This window comes from Convolutriloba macropyga, chromosome 8 (genome assembly GCF_964194025.1).
Source record: "Convolutriloba macropyga chromosome 8, txConMacr16.3, whole genome shotgun sequence".
Taxonomy (NCBI): domain Eukaryota; kingdom Metazoa; phylum Xenacoelomorpha; order Acoela; family Convolutidae; genus Convolutriloba; species Convolutriloba macropyga.
Window position 1 is genome coordinate 44,412,788 of NC_134475.1, and position 22,526 is coordinate 44,435,313.

The 22,526-nt window shown below is 33.7% G+C and overlaps 1 protein-coding gene across 1 annotated transcript in view; it reads left to right on the forward strand.

Annotated features, from left to right (window-relative positions):
* The window catches only part of LOC142345068 (uncharacterized), a 63,563-nt gene that overhangs the window by 19,134 nt on the left and 21,903 nt on the right, over positions 1–22,526 (forward strand). Inside the window, exons 6-7 of the mRNA XM_075397149.1 lie at positions 33–288; positions 16,729–16,886. Coding sequence (XP_075253264.1) covers positions 33–288; positions 16,729–16,886 — 414 coding nt within the window. The remainder of the gene's footprint in view (positions 1–32; positions 289–16,728; positions 16,887–22,526) is intronic.

Sequence of the window (22,526 nt, forward strand, 5' to 3'; positions counted from 1 at the left end):
AAAAGAGGAATTTGTTGAATTCATCTTCTCAGCAGCAACCCGATAGCCAAGGACGCCGTTTCAAAACAATCCTCAATTTATTCCGCCACCAGTTCCGTCGACGTCATGCACGCTTTTCCACCATCCCTCGCTGCCGGCAACAATGTGAACGATCCCAGCCGGACGAGCAGCACTCAAAGAGCATCAATCATCAACACCTTCAACTCAGCTGTTCTGAGCCTAGAGGGCAAAAACTCCTCAAATTCGTCGTCCGATGGTGCAGAAATATGCGAACTAGTGGAGAGCCAGGTTATATTCTCTTTGTCGAGGAACATTTTAGGAGGATTTTCTATTTCAGAGGATTAAATAGTTTTTCTCTCAAACTACGTTTGTTGCAATTATTATAGCCTTTTGTTTTTTTGGTTTCATACAAAATGTCAGCTGTACCATTTTTGTCGTTTGAGAGAGTTGAATTTTCTTCAAAAACTCTTTTAGAGCTTTAATGGACTTTAGATATACTATACACAGAAACTACAGCAACAGATATTCACCAAAGCACTACCTTCATCTGGCGTTATCAGTTCGTGCGAAGGTAGTCGGTTGCGTCTATTTTTTTAAAAAAACTGATTTCTTTTTTTGTAGGGAATTTTCGCTGTTTTTATCTGTTCTCAGGCCTTTAGATCATTTTCTAAACAGTGAAAACGGAATAATGGCAAAGAAAATTTTTAATTGGTCTTGAACGAAGTTCATAGCAATTATTGTAACCCTGTGTGTCTTTTTTATGCAAAAATTTTCGCTTGACAATTTTGAATTTTCGAGCGAATTTTACTTCCTTGACATTTTAAGTTTCGCGTGAAATTTTAAAATTCTCTCTCAATCACAATTTCAAGCAGCTAAACTCAATTGGCGGCAATTTAATACTAAAAGTCAAATGAAAATTGTGCCGAAACTGGTGCTATTTTTCACTTTATATCTTAATAGTGGGATATGTTAACCTCTAATGTGGTTATTTAAAGCCCATTACTGAACTTTTGAGTCCCATTTAGGCTCCCCCTCCCACCCTCCTCCCCCCGACTGAAGCAGGCTGCAATTGATTAGAGCTCCCACTAGTCGTTCGAGAGAAATTCTTTCGACGTTCAGTCGGTTATGTTTTTTGGCTGCAGACCACGACGTAAATATTTTCAAAGAAAAAATTTTTTGTTGTTTTGCTTGGTATGTAGATGGTTCAAAACTTGATTCCAAGACTAAAGAAGAAAACTTTCAACTTGATGTTATGTTACAGGTTTTTTTTCTGCTGGTAGAAAGATTGAGTTTGAAGTGACAAAGTTTTTTGATTGACCTTTTGCAATAACACCTGTCTTGGATCTTCATTTGTGATAGATCTTACGAAGTGTCAACCCATATGAGCAAATATGCCATTTGAGATAAATAGAGATAGATTTTTTGCAAATTTGTGCTTTGCGGGTTTATGTTACAAAAACAATATTTATGATTTTTCTAACAATTATCAAAACAATCAAAGCTACAAAGTTAGAACAGAGTCTCAGCCAAAGCAAGATAGTGATAAATGGATCAAAAGTTTAATTTTTTTGCCACTTTTACGATACTTACCAGGAAAATATTTTAATTATTGAAAATACAAACCACCATATAATATTTTTTGAAGCTCTTCATTTTATGTTTTTGTAAGTTTCGAAGTTTGATTTTACATAATGAAAATAAAATAGAGACAATTTGGGCAAATTTTGACCATGTTTATTTGGTTTTTCGACAATATCTTCTCAATTGGCATTTTGTAAAATTAGTCTGATGTAATGTTCAATTTTAATTTTCTTTTTTTTTTCAACTAAAAAACTGTGTGATTGTTTTTGATTGTCCTAAATTCTGAATGTGATTTTGATATTAACACAATTGGTGCAATATTTGCTCGTTTGGCCAATTTTTGCTTTATTTTTCTGAGAAAGGTTTTCTGTCGTAGTTTGAAAACCCGGGTAGACTGCAAATGAAAAATTTTTTTAATGTTTTATCTGTTCATAATCTCCTTCAGATCGTTTTCTGGACAGTGAAAAAGTAGTAAAAGTTGCCAAGTAAAAATACTGTCGATGACATGAAATCAATTAAAACAAGAACATTAGAAGTATTTTGAAGTGACCTTTTTTTCTCATTTTATGTTGGTAATTTGTTTTCCGCTTCCTTATGATTGTTCTTTTTGCTAGATTTGTTTTCTAGGAGAATTTTGAGGATGTTTGCATTATACAGGCGAATGTTTGAATTTTTGATTGGCCGCAAAGCGGTAGATGAGGCTATTATTGTCCTTCCACGGTTTATAATGAAAGAACTTGAATTGTATTGGTGTGCATCTTTTTTAAAGGTCTGATCACAATTTTTTAAGAAGTTAAAACGGCGTAGTGATTTTGGGCATTAGTAAGAAGAAAAGAAATTACTAAAAAGCGTAGCGATATGGCGAAACTATTGTCATAGTGCTTTTTAAAGTTAGATGAGGGAACGGAGTCTAGTGAGAGTTTCTCTATTTGCCCTCTCTTTTTGCTGTTTTTCTTTTCGTTGAAATTTTTAAAAAGGCAGTGCGTATTTTCTAACAATTCATTGTTGCACTTGACGAAACCATTCAAAAGGCAACTAACGTTTTTCAAAAATTTTCGACGCTGTTTGTCCTTTTTTTATTTGCCTTTTATTGCAGTTTTGTTGTTTTGTTATTTGGTCTCAAAAATGACAGGTCATAATGACTTTATTGAGGCATGCTTAATGTAATTGATTGATTTGAGTTGAATTTAATGCTTTCAACGCCGTAATTGAAATTAAATGTTTTCGAAAAAATATAGCGATTTTTTTTGGATTTTTCCATCTTTATTAGTTTTATCAACTCTTTTGTTCTCCCACTTAGTCTCAACATAGACAGATCTAAGTGCATCTTTCATGAGTTTAGTTCAATCAGTTCCAGGATTTTCCGTCATTGTTGTTGTTCTGTCACTTAAACTCAAAAACTATTGGACACCGTGGGTTGTTTATTAGATACATTTGAGTTTATTAAGAGCAGCTGTCAGCCTCTCAACGGCTTTTTAGGCGCTCTCCTTTTTCTGATTTGCTTACCGTTTGATCACGTTTTTCGTTTTACATTAGTCGCATTTTTCACGTTTGACGCGTGACACAGCTGATTCACTGGTTCAACTGAATGGAATTGAAACTCACTCATTAAACTACTCAATTTGCAAATAAGTTGAAACGGTCAATGTCAAATTTTCAAAATGAAAAGGAACGGGAAAACCGAAAAAGCACGGTCATCGGGTCTAAGTGACATTAAAATTTAATTTATTATCCTCTTGTTTGGAGGCTGGATATAGTATATTGTTAGATACTATCTGAAACTACAACTCCAAACTTCAACAATTTTTGCCACTTAGAAAAAAAAATATTTTTTTTCCACTCTCTGTTTCAATCCGGATGGGTCAAGCGCGTCAACGGTGGCTTTTTTGGGCATTTGGCTGGCTTTGTTTTAATTTTTAAGTTTAAAACTTCGGGTTCTAACAATTTTGATTATTTTTAAAAAAAATTTGAGATTATTTTGAGTTCTCATCGTTTTTGTAATTGTTGCTGTTGTCCAATCTGTTAGTCTCATTATCAAAAATACTTAGTTGCTTTCCAATTAGGCCTAAATGAATCCATGTAATGGCTGAGATTCACCGCTAATCAATAATTGACTTTCACACACACAAGGCTTCAGCTTGTTTTCGAATATTATTGAAATTTGATTGCTGCTACTTTTGTTGCAAGTTTCCCCTATTTCTTTTCCTCAAATTTAGTATATTCGTTTTTTTACAGATAGTACAATAGATTAGGATGAATAAAAGTTTGAGTTGTGTGTTTCGTTGACTTTGAACCCACATTAGTTCAATGATGTTTGTAAAAATCAGTTTCGCAAATTGTCGCCTATTTTCTCCTTTGATTTTATCAGCTTCGGTTTACAAAGATCCCATTTGCAGTCAAAATTCACATCTTGTATATGTGTATTTTTGGGGTTGACGTTTTCGGAAATAACTTCGATAATACTATTTTTTTTTTAAAAAAATGAAAGTAATAAAAGAAAATAATTAAATAAATTTTGTAGTGCTTTGTTTAGATTCAAAGATGTCCTGCTAGTTTTGTTGTTGTCGGAGGCTAGTTCTAACAACAAGAAGCTAATATCATGGTATTAAGTTGTTTTAATTCTTTGAAGTGAAATGTAAGTCTTTCTGTGTGTTTAATTGCTCTCAAACGAAGTTGGTAGCAATTATATTAGTGCTGTCGGTCTTTTATAAGGCGATTTCCCGCATGAGAAAATTTTCTCCTGACCCATTTGACTATTCATCCTCAAAAACGTGATAAACAAGTGGCGCCCAGCGGGCATTAAAAGCTCTTAGAGTTTTACAGCTCACTAGTCTCCAAGTATGAAATTCACAGAATCTGTTTTGGAGATTTATACTCATGGTGTGAAGGGCTGTTCTTAGAGTTTGAACCCCACCCTATCCCCACACAACAGCCTCCCCCACATCATCGTTCAGGCCGTAAGGGCCCTCTGCAGCCAAATACCCACCCACGGTCTCCCCCCTCCCCCAAACTGTTGCCCCCCATCAGCTCCCGGTGCACCTCCCGCTGAGCTCACTTCACGCCCCTTCACTTAAACTAAAGGTTGCCTCACTCAACCGTTGCTAGCCATGGACAAAGCCAACCGCTTGATGGTCGTTTGAGAGCAATAAGCCCGACGTCAGTCGGTTATGTTTTTTTGCTTGGTCAATGTTTTTGCTACGGCCATTTGACTTGAAATTTCAGCCAAATTGCGTGAAAGTTCGCTCATGAAATTTCAACCAAATTGCGTACATGGCGTCGTTTTTCACACTTAGTGTAGAAATTTTTCTGTTTTCTCGGGTGATGTGTTTTTGGTTAAACTTGATTTAACTCACTCTCAAAAATTACTTCCCGACTCTGAAATTGAATGTTTTTTTCTCTTATTCAAACAATTAAGTTCAAGTGAGTCCCTGTAGCTCTAACTGAAGACTATTTGGGAGCACCTAATACAAGCAGCAAAAGGTTTATCAGACTCTTAAAGTTCAGCACATCTACGAAGCTATTGCATCTATTTTTTGGCACTCTGCCAGATATGTTTTTTAATTAGTGTATTTTTCATGGTTATTTGTTGGGGGAATATTATATGTGCTGTCCAGTTTTAGTATTTATGTATATTGGCCAAATTAAGCTAGAGCCTCTTAGTTTGTGTATAGTGGATATACGTTTCATTAACAATAATGATTATTGCTACCACAAGATTACAAAACAATTAAAATAACAAAACTCTGCTTAAAGATTGTACAAATAAACGTTAGTACAATCAAAAAGAACAATTTTCTAATTAAGTCTTTCCAAAGGAATGATAATGAAAAGTGACGAAGATGAAAAAGTATTTGAAAAACTAATATTATACTTTGGAAAATTTTTTAACATCTGTTAGCGTGGTCACTTTTCTGCTTCAAATATTTTCCGGACTTCTTACGGCTATGTTTTTTCTGTAGAGGTGGTCGCGGCTTTCGATGACTCAGTAATCATTATATAGCAAAGGAAATTCTAAGCTGTGTTCAATTTTTTTCATGCGCAAATGTGCTGAAGTGGTGGGGATGTCCGGAGATCAAGGTTAAAAAGAGTTTTCGAATTTGATTTCGCTTAGAATGAGGAAATTATTCCTCGTTTTTGACCTATTTTTTGTTGAATCTTTTCTTGAGAAGGTCGATCATATCTATAAAGATCCAGCTGTTATAAGAAATAAATTTCCTGTTATATTTTTAAAAAATTAATTCTGCAAATTTTTTCGCTTGTGAAGTTTTTTTGACTTTTTCAAATTTTCTCATTTTGGGGCATAGAAACTTATCAAAGGCATAAAAGTGGTTTGTTGGGTATATAAGAGCAACACAAAAATAAAAATTGAAAATTTAACTCCGAGAATCAGGGCGACTCAATTTTGATGTTTGCTAATTTTTATCAAATTTTAAAACCTTTTCTGTTGCTTTAACCATAAGTTTCTGTTCGTTTTCTATTTATTGCCTGGAAGTTGAGATTTTTTAAGTACCTGGTCAAAAAAAGAGGTCTATTTCTAAGTCATAGATGTGCATAAATGTAAAACAACTTAACTATGCCTTTTGAGCTTGCTTTTAACATTTCTAGTAGTTAGAATGTTCGAGTAGCTTTAGAATGTTGATTTTGAAAACATAAATATGTAAATTTTTTGAAAATATTTTGATTTTTAATAACTTTAAATTTTTTGATCCTTTTTGCTATTTCTCTGCCTCTTTTATAAGTCATGCGCAATTTCTCTTTCTCTATCTCTCTCTCTCTCTCTCTCTCTCTCTCTCTCTCTCGCTCTCCTTCTCTCGCTCTCCTTCTCTCGCTCTATCTCTCTCTCTCTCTCTCTCTCTCTCTCTCTCTCTCTCTCTCTCTCTCTCTCTCTCTCTCTCTCTCTCTCTCTCTCTCTCTCTCTCTCTCTCTGATAGAGATTTTCAATGAATTTGATCTTTCAAATTGGGCTAAGCAGGAAACACCCAGTGGGCATTAAGCTTCATTAGAAACTTGTCGATGGCTTTAGAAATCCTTCAAGTGCTTAGAGTGGCGCAGCAGCTGGGCAAACCCTAATTCAAGTTTAGAGGGCCATTTTAAATAGCCGCGAAGCAATAATGGTTACTAGACCTCAATTTCGCTGTTAAAAAATTCAACAATAAAGTTAGGCTCAATCACTAATTTTTAAAGTTGATCAAGCAAGAAGTCATTATTTAAAACTTTTTCAAGTGTTCACTTTTTTTTCAAGATTTCACGTTTCATATCACACTGGACTTTAATTTTAATCAGTTTGTCGTTCACTTTTCACCCTTGTCTCGAAAAGCTCAACCTTAAAAAATGGTATAAAATGAGCAATCAACTGAGCAAACTTGGAAGCCTTAAGGCATGTTTCTTGGAAAATTTTATTGAAAGCCCAATTTTCGCTCATGAAACAAAGCATGCAATTTTCAAAAATAATAATAGGGGTTAAATGGAAACAGGAAACAGTCATAAAATACAACAAATTCGGCGAAGAGGACTTTATTAAGGTCAGTGATTGAGTCAATATAAAGAAACAATTTTATAAACTGCTTATTTTTCTCAAAACCATAAAGAGTGACAATGAGAGTGACACAACAGAGCCGGCTGACGACCACTGCGATCCATTCGTTACTACACTAATATCAAGGAATTCAGAAAAAATATTATGTCAGCGTTGAACCATTATTTAATTGTTCGATTGATTCGCTGCACGAGAATTGCAATGTTACTGTAAATTTTAATTGAAGTCCATCTTTGAGTCTTGAACAGCAAATTTGGGATTTAAATACGTCGGAGTATTGTTCTGGGAAGCTTTCGGCAATTTGAGCTCAGCCTTGGGCGCATGGGCCTTCGGTTTTGGGCTCTAATTTCCTTAGGCTTATTGGTGACCTCGTGTTTTTTACAATTCAAAGAATTTGAATTGTATTGGTGCGCTGTGTTTTTTTTTAAAGATGTGTTCACACATTTTTCAATGACTTTGATCTTTCAAAACGGGATAAACAGGTAAAGCCCAGCGGGCATTAAGTTTCTTTAGAGGCCCAAAGTGGGCTTTAGTATTTCTTCAAGTGCTTATAGTGGTGCAGCTGCTGGGATGGCCTTAATTTTAGGTTAAAAGGTTTTTGGGCTCAAATTGGTTCAATTTTTCATGTTTTTTGTAATTTTTTTGAGTTTTTTGTTTGATTAGTCTTAGGTTGAAGTTTTTAATAGTTTATGAAGGCCTTTTGCGAGACAAAATTGCTTGTTATGACCATTTCATGAGCTATATGTTTTAGTACTTCAATCACAAACACGCCAAATTATAATAATTTTTGCAATTTTTTTCAGGTTTTTTGAAAATTTTTGTCATTTTTTTTTAGTTTTTTTAGCCCTAGGTGTCAAAAAATCTCCTCTCGGGTTTGATAAAGGGCTTGATGATAGATTACTGCATAGTTTCTAGTGATAATGGAATGGTTTTCAACTTTCTGCCGTCATCAATATTAGCATTCTTTGACAAATCTTGTTGCAATTTCTTTCATACTTTTTGACATTTATTCTCATTATTCAAGTTGTTTGAGTCCCAGGGGCCAAAACACATCATCAGGGGTTGACTTATAAGTTACTGAAATATTTTAATTTGCCATGGAATAGGCTTCAACTTTTGAATATCACAAACTTTAGCAATTTTTTTGACAAAATTTCCTTTTTTTTCGTTTTTGAAAATTTTCATCAGTTTTTTGGTTTTTCTAGCTTCACGGACCAGGTAATCTCCTTTATAGTTTGTCAATAGGACACTGCATAGTTTCTAGTAATAATCGAGTGGTTTTTAAAATTTTAATGTCTCGAATTTTAGCTTTTTTTGGATAAAATCTGCAATTTTTTAAGGTCTCCTAAAGTTTTTGTCAGAATTTGATATTCGTCCATTCTCAAGTGCAACAAAACCTATTCCACGTTCTGATAAAAATTTACTGCATGGTTTTTAGTTTCAATGGATTTGTTTTCGACGATTTATTCTTTCGACTTTTAGAAGTTTTTTGAGTTTTCAATTTTTTCATGTTTTTTTAAAACATCTATTTTATTTATTTTTTCTTGCCTCGGTAGCTTAGTAACCTCATCCAGTGTTTGATAGTATGTTATTAAATAGTTGCCAGGGGGATATAGAATGGCTTCAACATTTTAATAGATCCAATATCTATTTTTTGAAGTTTGAAATTCTTAAAAAATATTTCCTATCGATCTATGAGCCAATGAGTTTTTAAATCTTGGAGTTGGGTTACTGAATAGCCGCTAGAGACACAGAAATGACTTCGAAGATATTTATATCACAATTTTCAGCAACATTTCTTTATAATTTGCAGTTGATTTCTTTTCAAATTTTTTGGTCAATTTCAATTTAATCGATCTTCAAGGGCCAGTGAATATTTTTGAGGTCTTGCAGATATAATACTGGACCAATTTCAGAAACAAAATTTGGTTTTGAAAATTTTTTTGAAATAGGTATTTTTAAAGGGAGAAAATTTTGGCTTAGGTTTAAAAGCTTCAAAAGTTTTAGCAATGAGTGTGTTTTTGTTTAGTTTTGATCCTTTTAGTTTCTCAATTATTTTTAGATGATTTTTGTGTTCTGGCTGGCATTGTTCAATTGATCGGCTGGTCAGGTAGAGTACGTCTGAGTTTTCCATTCAATTTTTTGAATTGTATTTCAGGACTTGTCCTGCTATGTTTTTTTGTCTTCTCCATCGATGGTTCTTGCGACAATTGACTTTCTCAAATTCAGTGATTTTTACTGCTTTGCAGTTGCAGTTAAATTATGTGTGCGTGACGTCATTACTTCTCCTTTAAGGTCAAGTGCGTGACTTACTTCACTCAAAAATGACTTCTGAACTTATTTAACGAACCTTATATTTTATGAACATTTACTAGTTAAAGATCAATAGTGCGCAAGTGGTAAAGGAATGTTTTTCATTTTTTGACATCATGAATTTTAGCATTTTTTGACAAAACTTGCAATTTTTTTAAATATTTTTTGACATTTATTGTCATTATTCGAGTTGTTTGAGTCCGAGGGGCCAGAAAACCTCATCAGATGTTGGATAATGAGTTACTGAAAAATTTTGAGTTACCATGGAATAGGTTTCAACTTTTGATTATCAAAATATTTTTGCAACTTGTTGTGGCAAAATTCGCATTTTTTTCAGGATTTTGAAACCTGAAAAAATTACTCGTTTTGGCCATTTTGTGAACTATATGTTTGGGTACTACAAACACAAACACGCGAAACGATAATAAATTTGTCATTTTTTCAATTTTTTCCTGCTTCAGGGACCAGGCAATCTCCTTTGAGGTTTGTTAATAGGGCACTGCATACTTTTTAGCGACAATAGAATGGTTTTCAACATTTTAATGTCTCGACGTTTAGCATTTTTTGGATAAAATATGCAATTTTTTTACGTCTTCCTTAAGTTTTTGTCAGTTTTTGACATTCGTCTATTCTCAAAAGCGAGAAAACATATTCCACGTTCTGATAAGAAGTTACTGCATGGTTTTGAGTTTCAATGGATTTGTTTTCAACAATTGAACCTTCCATCTTTTAGAAGTTTTTTGATTAAATTTGCAATTTTTTTAAGTTTTTTCAAAACATTTGTCATTTATTCAAATGTTCTTGTCTAAGTAGTCAGATAACCTCATACAGGACTTTCTAAAGAAAAGATTTTCTAAAAATTATTGCCCATCGATCTATGAGCCAATGAGTTTTTTAAAGCTTGGAATTGGGTCACTGTTTAGCCTCTAGAAACACAGAAAGGATTCTGAAGATATTTGTATCACGATTTTTGGCAATATTTCCTTATAATTTGCGATTGATTTCTTTTTCTAAATTTTTTGTTAATTTTCGAGTTAACCGATCTTCAAGGGCCAATAAACGTTTTTTTTGAGGTCTTGCAGATATAATACTGGACCGATCTCAGAAACAAAAATTGGTTTTGAACTTATTTTCAAAATAGGTTTTTTTAAAGGGAAAAATATTGCCTTAAGTTTAAAAGCTTCGAGAGTTTTAGCAATGAGTTTATTTTTGTTTAGTTTTTAATCTTTTAGTTTATCAATTTTTTGAGATGATTTTAGTTCTGTTCTGGCTGGCATTGTTCAACTGGTCAGGTAGAGTACGTCTGAGTTTTTCATTCATTTATTTGAATTGCATTTCAGTACTTGTCCTGCTAGGTTTTTTATTTCGTCATCGCGATTTTTGTTACGACCATGTGACGTCACAACCACTTCAAAATTGCTTTTCGTTCATTCGTTCATGCATTTTCATTAGAAGTGCGTGCGTGACGTCATTTTTTGATCTCAGTGGAGCGTGGTTTTTTGTTCATTCGCGTGATTAAATTTTTGGTCACACTTGACTTACCTCACTCTCAAAAATGACTTTATCACTCTTGAAATTGAATTTTTATTTAATTTAATTCAAAGAGATAAGGTCAAATGGGTGTGCTTCACTCTAACTGAAGGTTACTAGATTGCAGCTAATAGAGGCAGCAAAATCTTATACAGAGTTTTAATCAAAATAGAACATATCAGCCTTCAACGAAAAGAAGAAACTTTTCGGTCTGTCTTTTTTACTATTTTTTTTGAGACTGCAGATCTACGAAGCTATTGGGGCTATTTTCTGGCAATCTGCCTGCTATGTTTTTTGAATTCGAGTATTAATTTTTTTAAAAAAGGTCCTTATAGAACGTATGTGTCTCACAAAAATGACAGTTGAAAAGACTCTAACCCAAAAATTCTAGTGGTCTATTAAAGGACTGTTGGTCAATCTGTTTATTTTATTTGTAAAATAAGTTATTTGTTAATAATTCCATTGAAGGCCACAAGCGTCTATCGCGGCAATTTTCCGGCAATCTGCCGGCTATGTTTAGATGTTTTTTGAGACCAAAATTTTGCCTATTTTTGAAGTTTTTCTAGTCCCTTTTCAAGTTTTTTTGTTTAATTAGTTTTAAATTGATGTTGACATAGTTTTCAAAGTTCAGAGAGGTCTTTTACAAGATACAATTACCTTTATACCCATTTTTTTCTAGATTTTTCAGAGTTTTGTCATTTTTTGAGATTTTTCCTTCTGAGGGACCAGTAAACCTCCTCTGTGGTCTGATGCTAGGTTACTGCAAGGTTTTTAGTGGCAATAAAAATCTTTGAACATTTTATTGTCGCGAAATTCAGCCATTGACTTTTCACATTTTTGAAAATATTATATTTTATTGAATTTTTCCTACTTCAGTGGCCAAGTATTCTCCTCTAGGGTTTGACAGCGTATTATTGTCTAGCTAAAAGAATGATTATTGATCAATTTAATATCACAAATTTTGCAATTTTTTGATAAATTTTTTTTCTTCAATTTTTCTGAAAATTATTGTCTTATTCCTTGTTTACCGATATTTATGAGCTAACAAAATTTTTAAGGCTTAAAATCGGTTTACCTGATAGCCTCTGGAGACAATGAAATTGTTCTGCAAAATTTACTATAACAAATTTTAGCAGCATTTCTTTAAAACTGGCAATTGTTTTTAATTTTTTGAAATTTTTGTCATTTTCTATGTTTATTGATGTTTACGGGCCAATGGAACTTTCTTAGGTCTCACAGATGGGTAACTGAGCTAATTCCAGTGGCGGAAGGATGGTTTTGAACTTTTTATTTTTGCAGAACTTAGAATATCGCAATTTAGACTTCCTTAGATTTCTTTAAGTATTTGTCATATTTCTCGACTTTTTCTATCTTTATTGGCCAAAAATTTCTTTCAGGGCTTGTGCGTCGGTTGATCGGTATTTTTGAAAGGACAAATTTTTTTAACTTTTGAGGTTGCTTTTCTTTTTGGCTGGCATTGTTGAATTGATCTGCTAGTCAGGTACAGTAGTTATGAGTTTTCCACAAAGTTTTTTGGATTGTCTTTCAAGGACCTTTCCTGCTATGCTTTTTCTTCATTTTGCTGTGAGATTTTCTATATTTCTCGTAAGTTTGATGGTCATTTGAAGGACTTTTTTCTTTTTTGTTCAATCTTTGTCTCTTGAACGTTATTCCAATTTAACTTCTCGAGTGACTTTTCATGCTTGGTTTTTTGAGTTTTTATGAGTGATTAAATTACAGGCAACTAAAAATTAAATATTTTTTTAAAAAAAACTGATTGTAAGAGTTCACCGTGCATAGCTTGCGCAACTTAGTGGTTATGATACACAACTCTCATCAGGGAGGTCACAGGTTCAAACAGCACCCCCACGGCACAACTTTTTTTTGAAGAATAACAGTTTCTCTAGCCTATGCCCCCTTATGAATTGACTTCCTCGCCACTCACTGAAGAGCAATCCGTCCTGTCAGTTTTTTTTTCTGTATAGTTCACATGTTTTTCTTTGCTTTAGCCTGTTTATACTTCAGGAAATGGTTCAAATTGGCTACTTTAAACATTTTGTCTACGTAATGGACATGTTGTAATGATTTCTTTCTAGCTAATTTTGGGGCATTTTTATTAGTTTGGTGATATTTTAACGCAATTGTTTACACGACCAAATTTTCTTGAGACAAATTTATTTTTTTTCTCAAATCTAGACAAACAGGTATGGCCCGGAGGACGTTAAGAGGCTCAACAGCTCTCTTAGAGCCTTACGCCTTACTGCTTATTCAATTTGCAATTCACAAAAAAATTTCTTGAATGGCGGCTCTCATTGTTAAGGATTTGACTACTTTCAGTTATCATCCGCACACCTCTCTCCCTATTCACCCTTCTCTGTCGATCATTTTGGAACCCCCTAATATCCAGCCCTCCCACTCAGATCCCCACAGCGATTGCGCCCGCCCATAGGCCCTAATGGTAGCTCGAAAAACTTTGCCCCAGCTGGCAACTAACAAAAAACGCTTGACTAGAGCCACACAGCGATCAGACCAAAGTTAGTGGGTTATTAATTGCTCCCTAACGAAATTTTGTAGCAAGTATATTAGTCCTGTCGGAATTTTTTTAATGCGACTTTTCGCTTGACCAACTTTTCGTTTAACGCATTTGACTTTTCGTCCTCAAGAACGGGACAAACAGGTAGCGCCCAGTGGGTATTAAGTGCTCTTAGAGCCTTTCAGCTCATTACTCGTCAATTATTCGATTCACAGAATCTGTTGGGGAGACATACTTATGATGCGAACGACGGTTCCTAGAGATTGACTACCCCTCTGTTGCCACCGCCATCAACCTCCCGGTGTCCCCCGCTGCGCCCACTTACGATCCTTCAATTAAGCTAAAACTGGCCTCACCATGCCGTGCCTAGCTACTGACGAAGCCAACCACTCGTCGGTCGTTTGAGAGCAATTCGCCCGACTTTAGTCGGTTATGTTATTTTTGTTTGTAAATATTAGGATGATTTTCACCTGTCTCATCTTGTCGATGTTCTCGTTTGTAAAAAAATGCATCATCAACAAAACGAATGATGCTGAAGTTGCATTTTACTTTTTCGCTTAATTAATTAATTTTTTTAATATTGTATTTTCATTATATTTTGTAACAAAAAAGAGAGTGTTTAAGAATTCTTCCCGAAGAGATAACATAGCTCATAATTAATCACTCAGACAGTATTTCTTTCAATCTGATGCACTGCTTTTTAAAGAAAGTTTTAACTTGTTTCGTTAAATTTTTTTCTTTTGGAGAAATTAGTTTAATTGGTTGAGAAGCAGTCTCGCGAAGTTTTAAAACATTGCAGTCTCTCAGAGTTACTAAAATTATTCGATAGTTTTCACCTAAAATTAGGTTTTTGTAATGCAAATTGTCCTTATGAAAAGTTTGTTAAACATTTTTAGAAAAACAGCTTGATTGTTAAGAATTTATATGGGATTTTTCTTTTCATTTTACAGACAATTCAGGGAATTCGATGTTAAATTTCTATATTCCCCTGGACTTAATAACCACTATGTATAGCTTGATTTTTGCTGTTTCTATTAATAGCCGCCCTCATCTTCTAGGCCGGCTATTACAACGGTACTATGTTTAGTACAAATCAAAGAATTTGACTTTATAATGGGTTTGTATTTTTTTAAAAATCTGTGATGATTTTGGTCAAGGCGAAACAGGATATAGAGCGAGATGTTTTATGGCTGAAATTTTTCAGTTTTAAATAAGAAAGAGGAAAATGTAGTGGAACAAAAATTTGCTTTATCGCTCTTGAATTGTTCTGACGTGCGGCATTTTGACTTTTATCTTCACTATTTTTTGGTTTACATTTTTTTCATCTTTCATGAGTCACGAATTTGGCGTTTCAATTAGTTCAACAAATATACGTGAATACATTCATGGTCCAAAGACAAAATAAAAAAGTGGTATAAACAAACCAATAAAGCACTGGAACTAATGCATTATTTTTGACCTAATGGAATAAGTTATCATAGTTTCTTACTGTATACTGCTTACTGACATCGGTTTTTATTGTCCTCCTATTCGAGGTCGGTTCGGTTTTTTATATTGAAACAAATGAAACTGCAATCATAACTCAAACCTTTTCGGTCCTTCTTTGAAACAAATTAGGATGTCGTCACTTTTTCTCGTGCACTAAGGTATCACAAGTTTTTCTCTCACAAGGTCGGTCATTGGGGTCCGCGGCGGCTATATTCCGACAAAATGCCGGCTATTTTTATAGCTGCGAAGCTGTAAGCTGAGCGTAGCTTTATTGCGGTGTTAACGGTTTTCACAATTGAAGAAATTGGATGGTAGGGTGGCGCTGCAATTTTTAAATAAAATATATGTTGACAACTTTTTCGGCCTTTTCACGCCAATGAGACGTCAACACAGAGTGGTAATTTTAATTACGCTGATGTAGTACAGGGAGAGAAAAAAGAATAGAATAGGTTTGAGGAGGGATTAAACTACGTTACAAAAGGAGTGTGAAAATGCGGATTGAACAAATTATTAGTTTCTGAGAGGGATTTTTTTACGTGCTTCAACTTGACTTATGTCCTCAGTGTCTCATTTCTCAACAGTTTTCATAAGTTAATAATGAAATTTGTTTTAATCGACTTAACTATTTCTTGGCTTTTTATATCATTAATGACAGGGTTCATCGGTTGCTAATGGTGCTTAGAGTGATCGAATTAATAGTGTGAGCTCTTAGGTTTTGCATTCCGGGAGTTCTATACTATTTGTACTATTTGTTTAAAACTATTAGCGAGTTTTTAAGTTAAAGTAAAAAAAATTGGATGATGTTTTTGTTGTTGTTATCATTAAGTCTCAATCGTTACAGGTTTCATCATTCGCATAGAATTCAATTAGTTGCTTGAGGTCTAAACAGTCCATAAAGAATTTTTGACACTTCCTTTTCAATTATTTTTAGCCTCGCATTTTTGGTTTTCATTTGATTTTAATGCTCGGTCTCAACAATGTCAGTTCATGTCGGCTTTTAGGGCGTCTAATTTTAATCACTGTGTTGGCTTCGACAGTTACAACGCTGCTGTATTGCGTACCAGTTCAAAAGTTGTGTTCAATATTATAAAAAAGTTCTTCCATTTTTTTAGTATTGAACCACTAAATTGCAGAAGATACAATTTTCTTATTTATTGAAAATCGTTGTTCATTTTGCGCAAATAAGGCCATAGGGGTTGTTGTTTAGCTTAATTTGATGTTGCTGATAAAATGTTAATATCAATTTATAAGTTTGTTCAATTCTTTGAATTCTAATTCTTGACCTTCCCCGCTATGTTCTTTTATTTCGTCGTATGACGATCTTTTTTCTTTAGATTCTAATTCTTAGCCTGCCCTGCTATGTTTTTTCGTTTCGTCGTCTGACGATCTGCTAGATAGAGTTAAAAATGATCTATCCAAAGTGTTGAGACCATTTGCATGAATAGATTTTGATCATACGTGACTTAATTAGCTCAAGAAAATGTCGTTTGCACTTTAAAACTGATGTATATTTTTAATTATTTTGAGTTTAAAGAACGCATATGTTTAATTAAGGTTTCTAATATACAGTTTCTTTAACAATTTTTTGGTGTTGTTAAAGTGGCGTCCGTATCGTTTTCATTTCTTTTCTGGATCTGTTTCTATCTGTATTTTACGGCCCGCAAGTCTATTTCGAAAGCTATTCTGTCAATATGTCGACTATATTAAATTTTTTTTTCAAACGCTGCACATTTTATACCATTTGCAGGATGTTGTGAATCGGACTTTATTGAGGCAATACCTGGAGATGGCGTATGTGAACGAATCTGGAGTGTTAGAGAACTGTGCCAGGAATTTACCAGCTGTAGCAGCTGCTTTGGGGCCAGATCATTGGCACATAATCAGGCCACTCTTTGCCAAGCTTGTGTTAGTAATTAAGAGCTCTCGTCGAGAAGTTTTCCAAGAATTATGTCAGAAATCTGCTGAATTGCCCTGAAAAATCAAAAATTTCAGCGCAATTCCTTACATAGTAATGCGCTGAACCATTGTAAGAAACGCGCTGAAATCCAGAAAATTTTCACAAAATTTCAGCTCATATTTTAACCGTTCTGGTGATGTCTCGCGAACCCTGCTCTACTGTTTTTAACTCATCACCCAACACACACGAAATTCTTCTCTTCTTTAATTCAATATTATATCAATGAACCGTTTTTATAAGAATTGCTACAAAAATACATACCTACATGAAAAACATGCATACAAGAACTCACGCACATACACAAACACAAACATGCGCAAACCCACACGCGCACAGACAATTGATATATGAAGCGCTGAAACCTTTCAATTACGCTGCTGAAGAAAAACACCCACTTGAGCATTTAGTTCCTCCCCCAGTGAAGTGGGTAGGAACAAAAAGAGAACTCAAAAACGTATGGAAAACGACCAAGGCTTAATATTCAAAACATTTTGTAGGAAATAAGTTGCAAAGCAATAAATTGCGCAGAAACGTAAAAAATCAGCTAAACAGCACAATTACATACAAAATCACAGAAATACACAAAGACACAAATTGCACACACACACACAAACGTGCACACACACACACACACACACACACACACACACACATACACACACACACACATACACACATACACACAAACACACACATACACACACACATACATACACCATACACCCCCGAACACCTCACTTTGATCTTAGTCGCGTAAATCTCTTTGTATATGAGCATCTGCTCTCTTATTGTTCAAAAATACGTCAAAATTACGTCAAGTTCCATGCCACAAGAAAATGAGTTTGTAAAGATAAAAACTATTTGTATAACGAAAAAAACTGAAAGAATTAGAAACTTTAGAAGATTGATTCGCTCACTATTTGCGTATAAAATTGGCTATGCAAAAAAGTTCTGCACATTGATATCTAATGAAGATAACAACAGAAAGCCTGCCCTGCTATGTTTTTTCGTTTCGTCGTCTGACGATCTGCTAGATAGAGTTAAAAAATGATTTATCCAAAGTGTTGAGACCATTTGCATGAATAGATTTTGATCATACGTGACTTAATTAGCTCAAGAAAATGTCGTTTACACTTTAAAATTGATGTATATTTTTGTAAAGATAAAAACTCTTTGTATAACGAAAAAAACTGAAAGAATTAGAAACTTTAGAAGATTGATTCGCTCACTATTTGCGTATAAAATTGGCTATGCAAAAAAGTTCTGCACATTGATATCTAATGAATATAACAACAGAAACCTTGCTAAAAACATACAATAGTTGTGCGACTAGTGAGAGCTCCAAGCTTCATTCTATTACAATCTGCTCAGAGGTATCTAGATTCATTAAAGTGTATTTCAAATGAAATCATTAGAGAGAAATATATACCACTATGACAACTAATAAAATTTGGACTTCAAAAAAGCAAAAATTTTGGCGCAACTTTCATTTGATTTTTTTAGTCAGCATTCACCACTTGAGTTTAGCTGCTGACACTTTTGATTGAGAAAGAAATTTAGGTCAAGCAAAATGAAAAAGTCCATGGCGTAAAAATCTCGTGACAATTCAAAACGGTCAGGCAGAAATATTGCTTTAAAAAACTAGCAACTTTACAATAGCAGCTTCAAATATTATTTGTGAGTAATTAATATATTTTTTTCGAGATATACAGATTTCCCAATGACTGCCAAAAGCCAATTTTTTCCGGTAAGTTATGGATAGTTTTTAATGCTATTTTGCTCTCTTTAAAAAAATTAATTTTATAGTAATAGTAATAAAAAATATTTGATGTGAAATTTGTTGATGAGGCAAAGACAGCGGCTTTGAATTTTTTGTGCTTTTGTTTTCAGTAATGTGGACAAGATATTCCAATTAAATTTTTCCTTCTCGTAGCTAGGACGAACTGCTATTTTTTGCTTCACTTCTTCCGCGCTTCATCAACAATGAATATATTTAAATTTCAATTTAGGCAGATTTAAATGCACTCTCACGATTAACAACCTCCCCTGCCCAACCTCCTTTCCGTACCTTTTTGCATCCGTAATCCAGCACTCTTGTCACCCACTCTCCAGTCCACTTTCAATTCGCACTGGCGCGTGCTCCATCCCCCTAAATGTAATTTAAGCTAGCCTCCTTAAGCTGTAGCTAGATACTGACGAAGTTTAATAGTCAACCATTCGACAGGCTGTTTGAGAGCAATTCGCCCGACGTTATTCCTTTATGTTTTTTGAGTTTATTAATGTTATTTTGAGGCCAAAAACCTCCCCAATTAGACAAAATGTTCTTTTTTTGCATATTTTTTTTTATTAAAAAAGTCGATATTTAAAATTTCCACTGACCACAAAAACTTATTCTAGTTCTTGTAGCTTCAAGATTTTGGCGTTGGAAAAATTTTTTTCTACACCCTCTGAACTAAATTTTGAAAGTAATTTTCAGAAAATTAACGGTAAATTTTTTAATTAACAGAATATCTGAAAGAATTTTAAGATTACTGTCACAAATACTGGAAAAAGAATGAAAACCAGTTGGTCACTAAAGAAGAATCCGAAACATTTAAAAAATTTTAAAAAAAAATAGACAATTTTTTTTATTCAAAGGTACAAATTTTGAGCATTGGAGCAATGTAGAACATCAATATAAGAGAGAATTAAAAAAACATGCTGAAGAAATAAAAACAGTACCCGGAACGGCGACGTATAAGAAAAAAAAACGGGAATGCTGGTTTATCTCAGCAGCAAGAAAGCAACGTTTCTGCAGAATAAGGTTATTCAATGCTACCTCTTTAATCGAAACATAGCGACAAAATGAGACCCTATTTCTGCTTTAAGATCATAAAGTTCACTTCAGTGGAATTATCAGAGAGGTTGTTGTCGTAAACAAATCCTTTTGTATCAATGAAAACCTTTCAACCCTTTCAATTGTTTTACAAAGGTTTGAAAAAACCATTATTGAACAAGAAAATTTAATAAATTGTCAGAAATTTTTGTATTTTTTTGTTCCGACCCCCACTTTAGTGGGGAGGGAGGAACTATATACTCAACTGGGTTTTTTTTGTTCAGTCAATTTTGGCCGATCGATATATTCATCATAGAGAATTGTGAGTGGTATCATTAAAAAGCCCGTCCAGCGTAGAATACAGAATTAAAAAGATTTTTTCGATTTTCGTATTTTACAGGGAGTTATCGAGGTTTAAAGTTTTGTGAACATTCGACTGTTTTTGTCACATTTTCAGTAATTTTTGCTAAAGTTTGGCACAATTTTGCTAATATAATTCAATTAATTTTAAATTTTTAGCGGCAGATTGTTGTTGTTACCCTTAGAGATAGAAGAGCGTTGCTGATTTGTTTGATTGAAGTTTTTTTTGGCTAAAATTTTTGATAATATCTTCAAAATTCAAACTTTCTTCATCAAAATGGCACAAAATATGCCTTTTTGGTCCACTTTGTTAAAGTTTGCCAGACTTCGTGACCTAGAAACCTTAACACAGACTCCCTAATCTCAAAAGAGCGCTAGTTGCAATTAGGCTACGTATGACAGTCTTCTGGAATTAAAACTTTGCCGTTTTTTGCAGATTTAACTCGATAATTATACAAAATGCATCGTTGTTTTTTATAATATTTGAAGAACTCCACTCAGCAATTGGTCTAATTCGTAAACACTTGGAACGCTTGGTCGGTTTCTGGGCGCGCAACAAAATCAGCGAGAGGTTCGATAATATCAGGGATTCTTAGAATCAGAGACTTTTTGGTTTTTGTTTTGATGCTGCCTTTTTTCAAAATACTTTACATTTGTTTTTTTAATGTTAATTAATGAAAATATCTTTAAATCACGCCTCCGTTAATGACAGCTACATTTTACGTAAATTTGAGGCTGAATGTAGAAGAGTTTTAGTAAAATTTAACTGAATTTTTGTCTTTTGCCTTCAATTGTTATTCTTTTGGCAGTGTGATTTTTATGTTTAACCACTCAATGATCAAATTTCTTCCTCAACCATTAGCATATCGGTAGATAGCTAATGGTTATTTTGACTTTCGAATTAAATTTCTAAAAAAAGAGTAACAGTATTCTTCAACTCTTCACTTTTTGTTCTGGTTTGCGTTTTTTCTTCGTATTTTACTATACTGTATTATTTTCTTAAATTAGCCTGATTGTTTAGAGCTCTTTTTATTGTTTTGTTGAATCAAACAATAATTTTTCTGTTGTTTAAACGTTTTTAATGATCAGTGCTTAGACAATCTTCAGTGCTTAGACAATTTGTTTCAGCAGAATTTTGTGAAGTTTAGTTACTTTTCAGTTTCTGTGGTTCTTTTTGTTGTCATTTTGTGATAGTCCTTGTACAAAAAGACGCCATCATGAACAAAGGAGACGCATATGAAGAGATTATATTCTCGAGGTTAATATCTTATAAACCTAATGGCTTCAAAACTGTGGTTTCGTAAAGTTGTTTGTGAAATTTATTAGTTCAGCTTGTATTTAATGTTATTTTATAGTCTTATTATTTAGTCTCATTAATAACAGCCGCAATTAGTTTTCCAATTAGATGCAAGAAAAATTGTCTACTATTTTAGTCGAAAGCTTTTGTTGGCTATGAACTTTAAAAATATTTGTTTTTAATAAAAAAACAAAGTGATAGATTTTTGAGATCTGCCATTTTTGTTTCTGTTAAACTGTAGCTAAGCATCTCTATTTACAATTCACACCATTTATCTATTGAAATACAGTGTGCTCTTCATAATGGTTTTTCTTTCCTCAAATGGTCTTCTTTTCTTGGAACAACCAGTTTTCATAAAACCAATTTTCGTGATTTTTGTATATTTGCCCCATTTTTGTAGGCTTTTGTTTTCTTTTCACAGTATCACAATAATGGGCGTCATTTGATTTACAATTCTTGTCACCTGCAAAAAATGCACGCGAAGATTTTTTTATTGTTTTTAGTGATCAGCTTAATATTTAATTGATTGGGGGGACATCGTTTTCGTGCATAATTTTTCGTGCAAAATTTTCGTTTTTGCCTGAATTTGTCGTTTTTTTTTGTAGTCGTATGACATATCCTGGATGATGAAAGGCCTCAGTCGCTCTCTATTGAGGTTTAAAAGACTCTCTCATTAATTTCATTTGATGCGTAATGTTTCTGATCAGTTTTAATAAACTTTGCCCCTTTTTCTCATTTCTAGTCGACTTGTTGCCAAGTCGCATTGAGGAAAAGTCCCATATTTTGTTCCAAAAAAGCACCGGTTGATCCTCTTAGTATAAATTTTATCTGATGCCATTTTGAATTGGTTATTAGTGGTTTTCAAAAAATGGACAAGAAGTTTTGGTCGTAATTAATATTTGTAACTATTTGATTTTCATTGCCGTCTTTTCTGGTAGACAAATTATTGTAGCCACAGGTCTCATAGGCCCTCTAGAGTAGATTGTTTTATTCTTTTAGTAGTTTGTTGAAGGATATGTTTATATGTTAATTTTTCTATATCTAAGTGAAAAATGAAGATGAGCGGGGTCGGAACTTAATGTGCGAACGCACAATACCGAGCCGCCTTGTCATTGA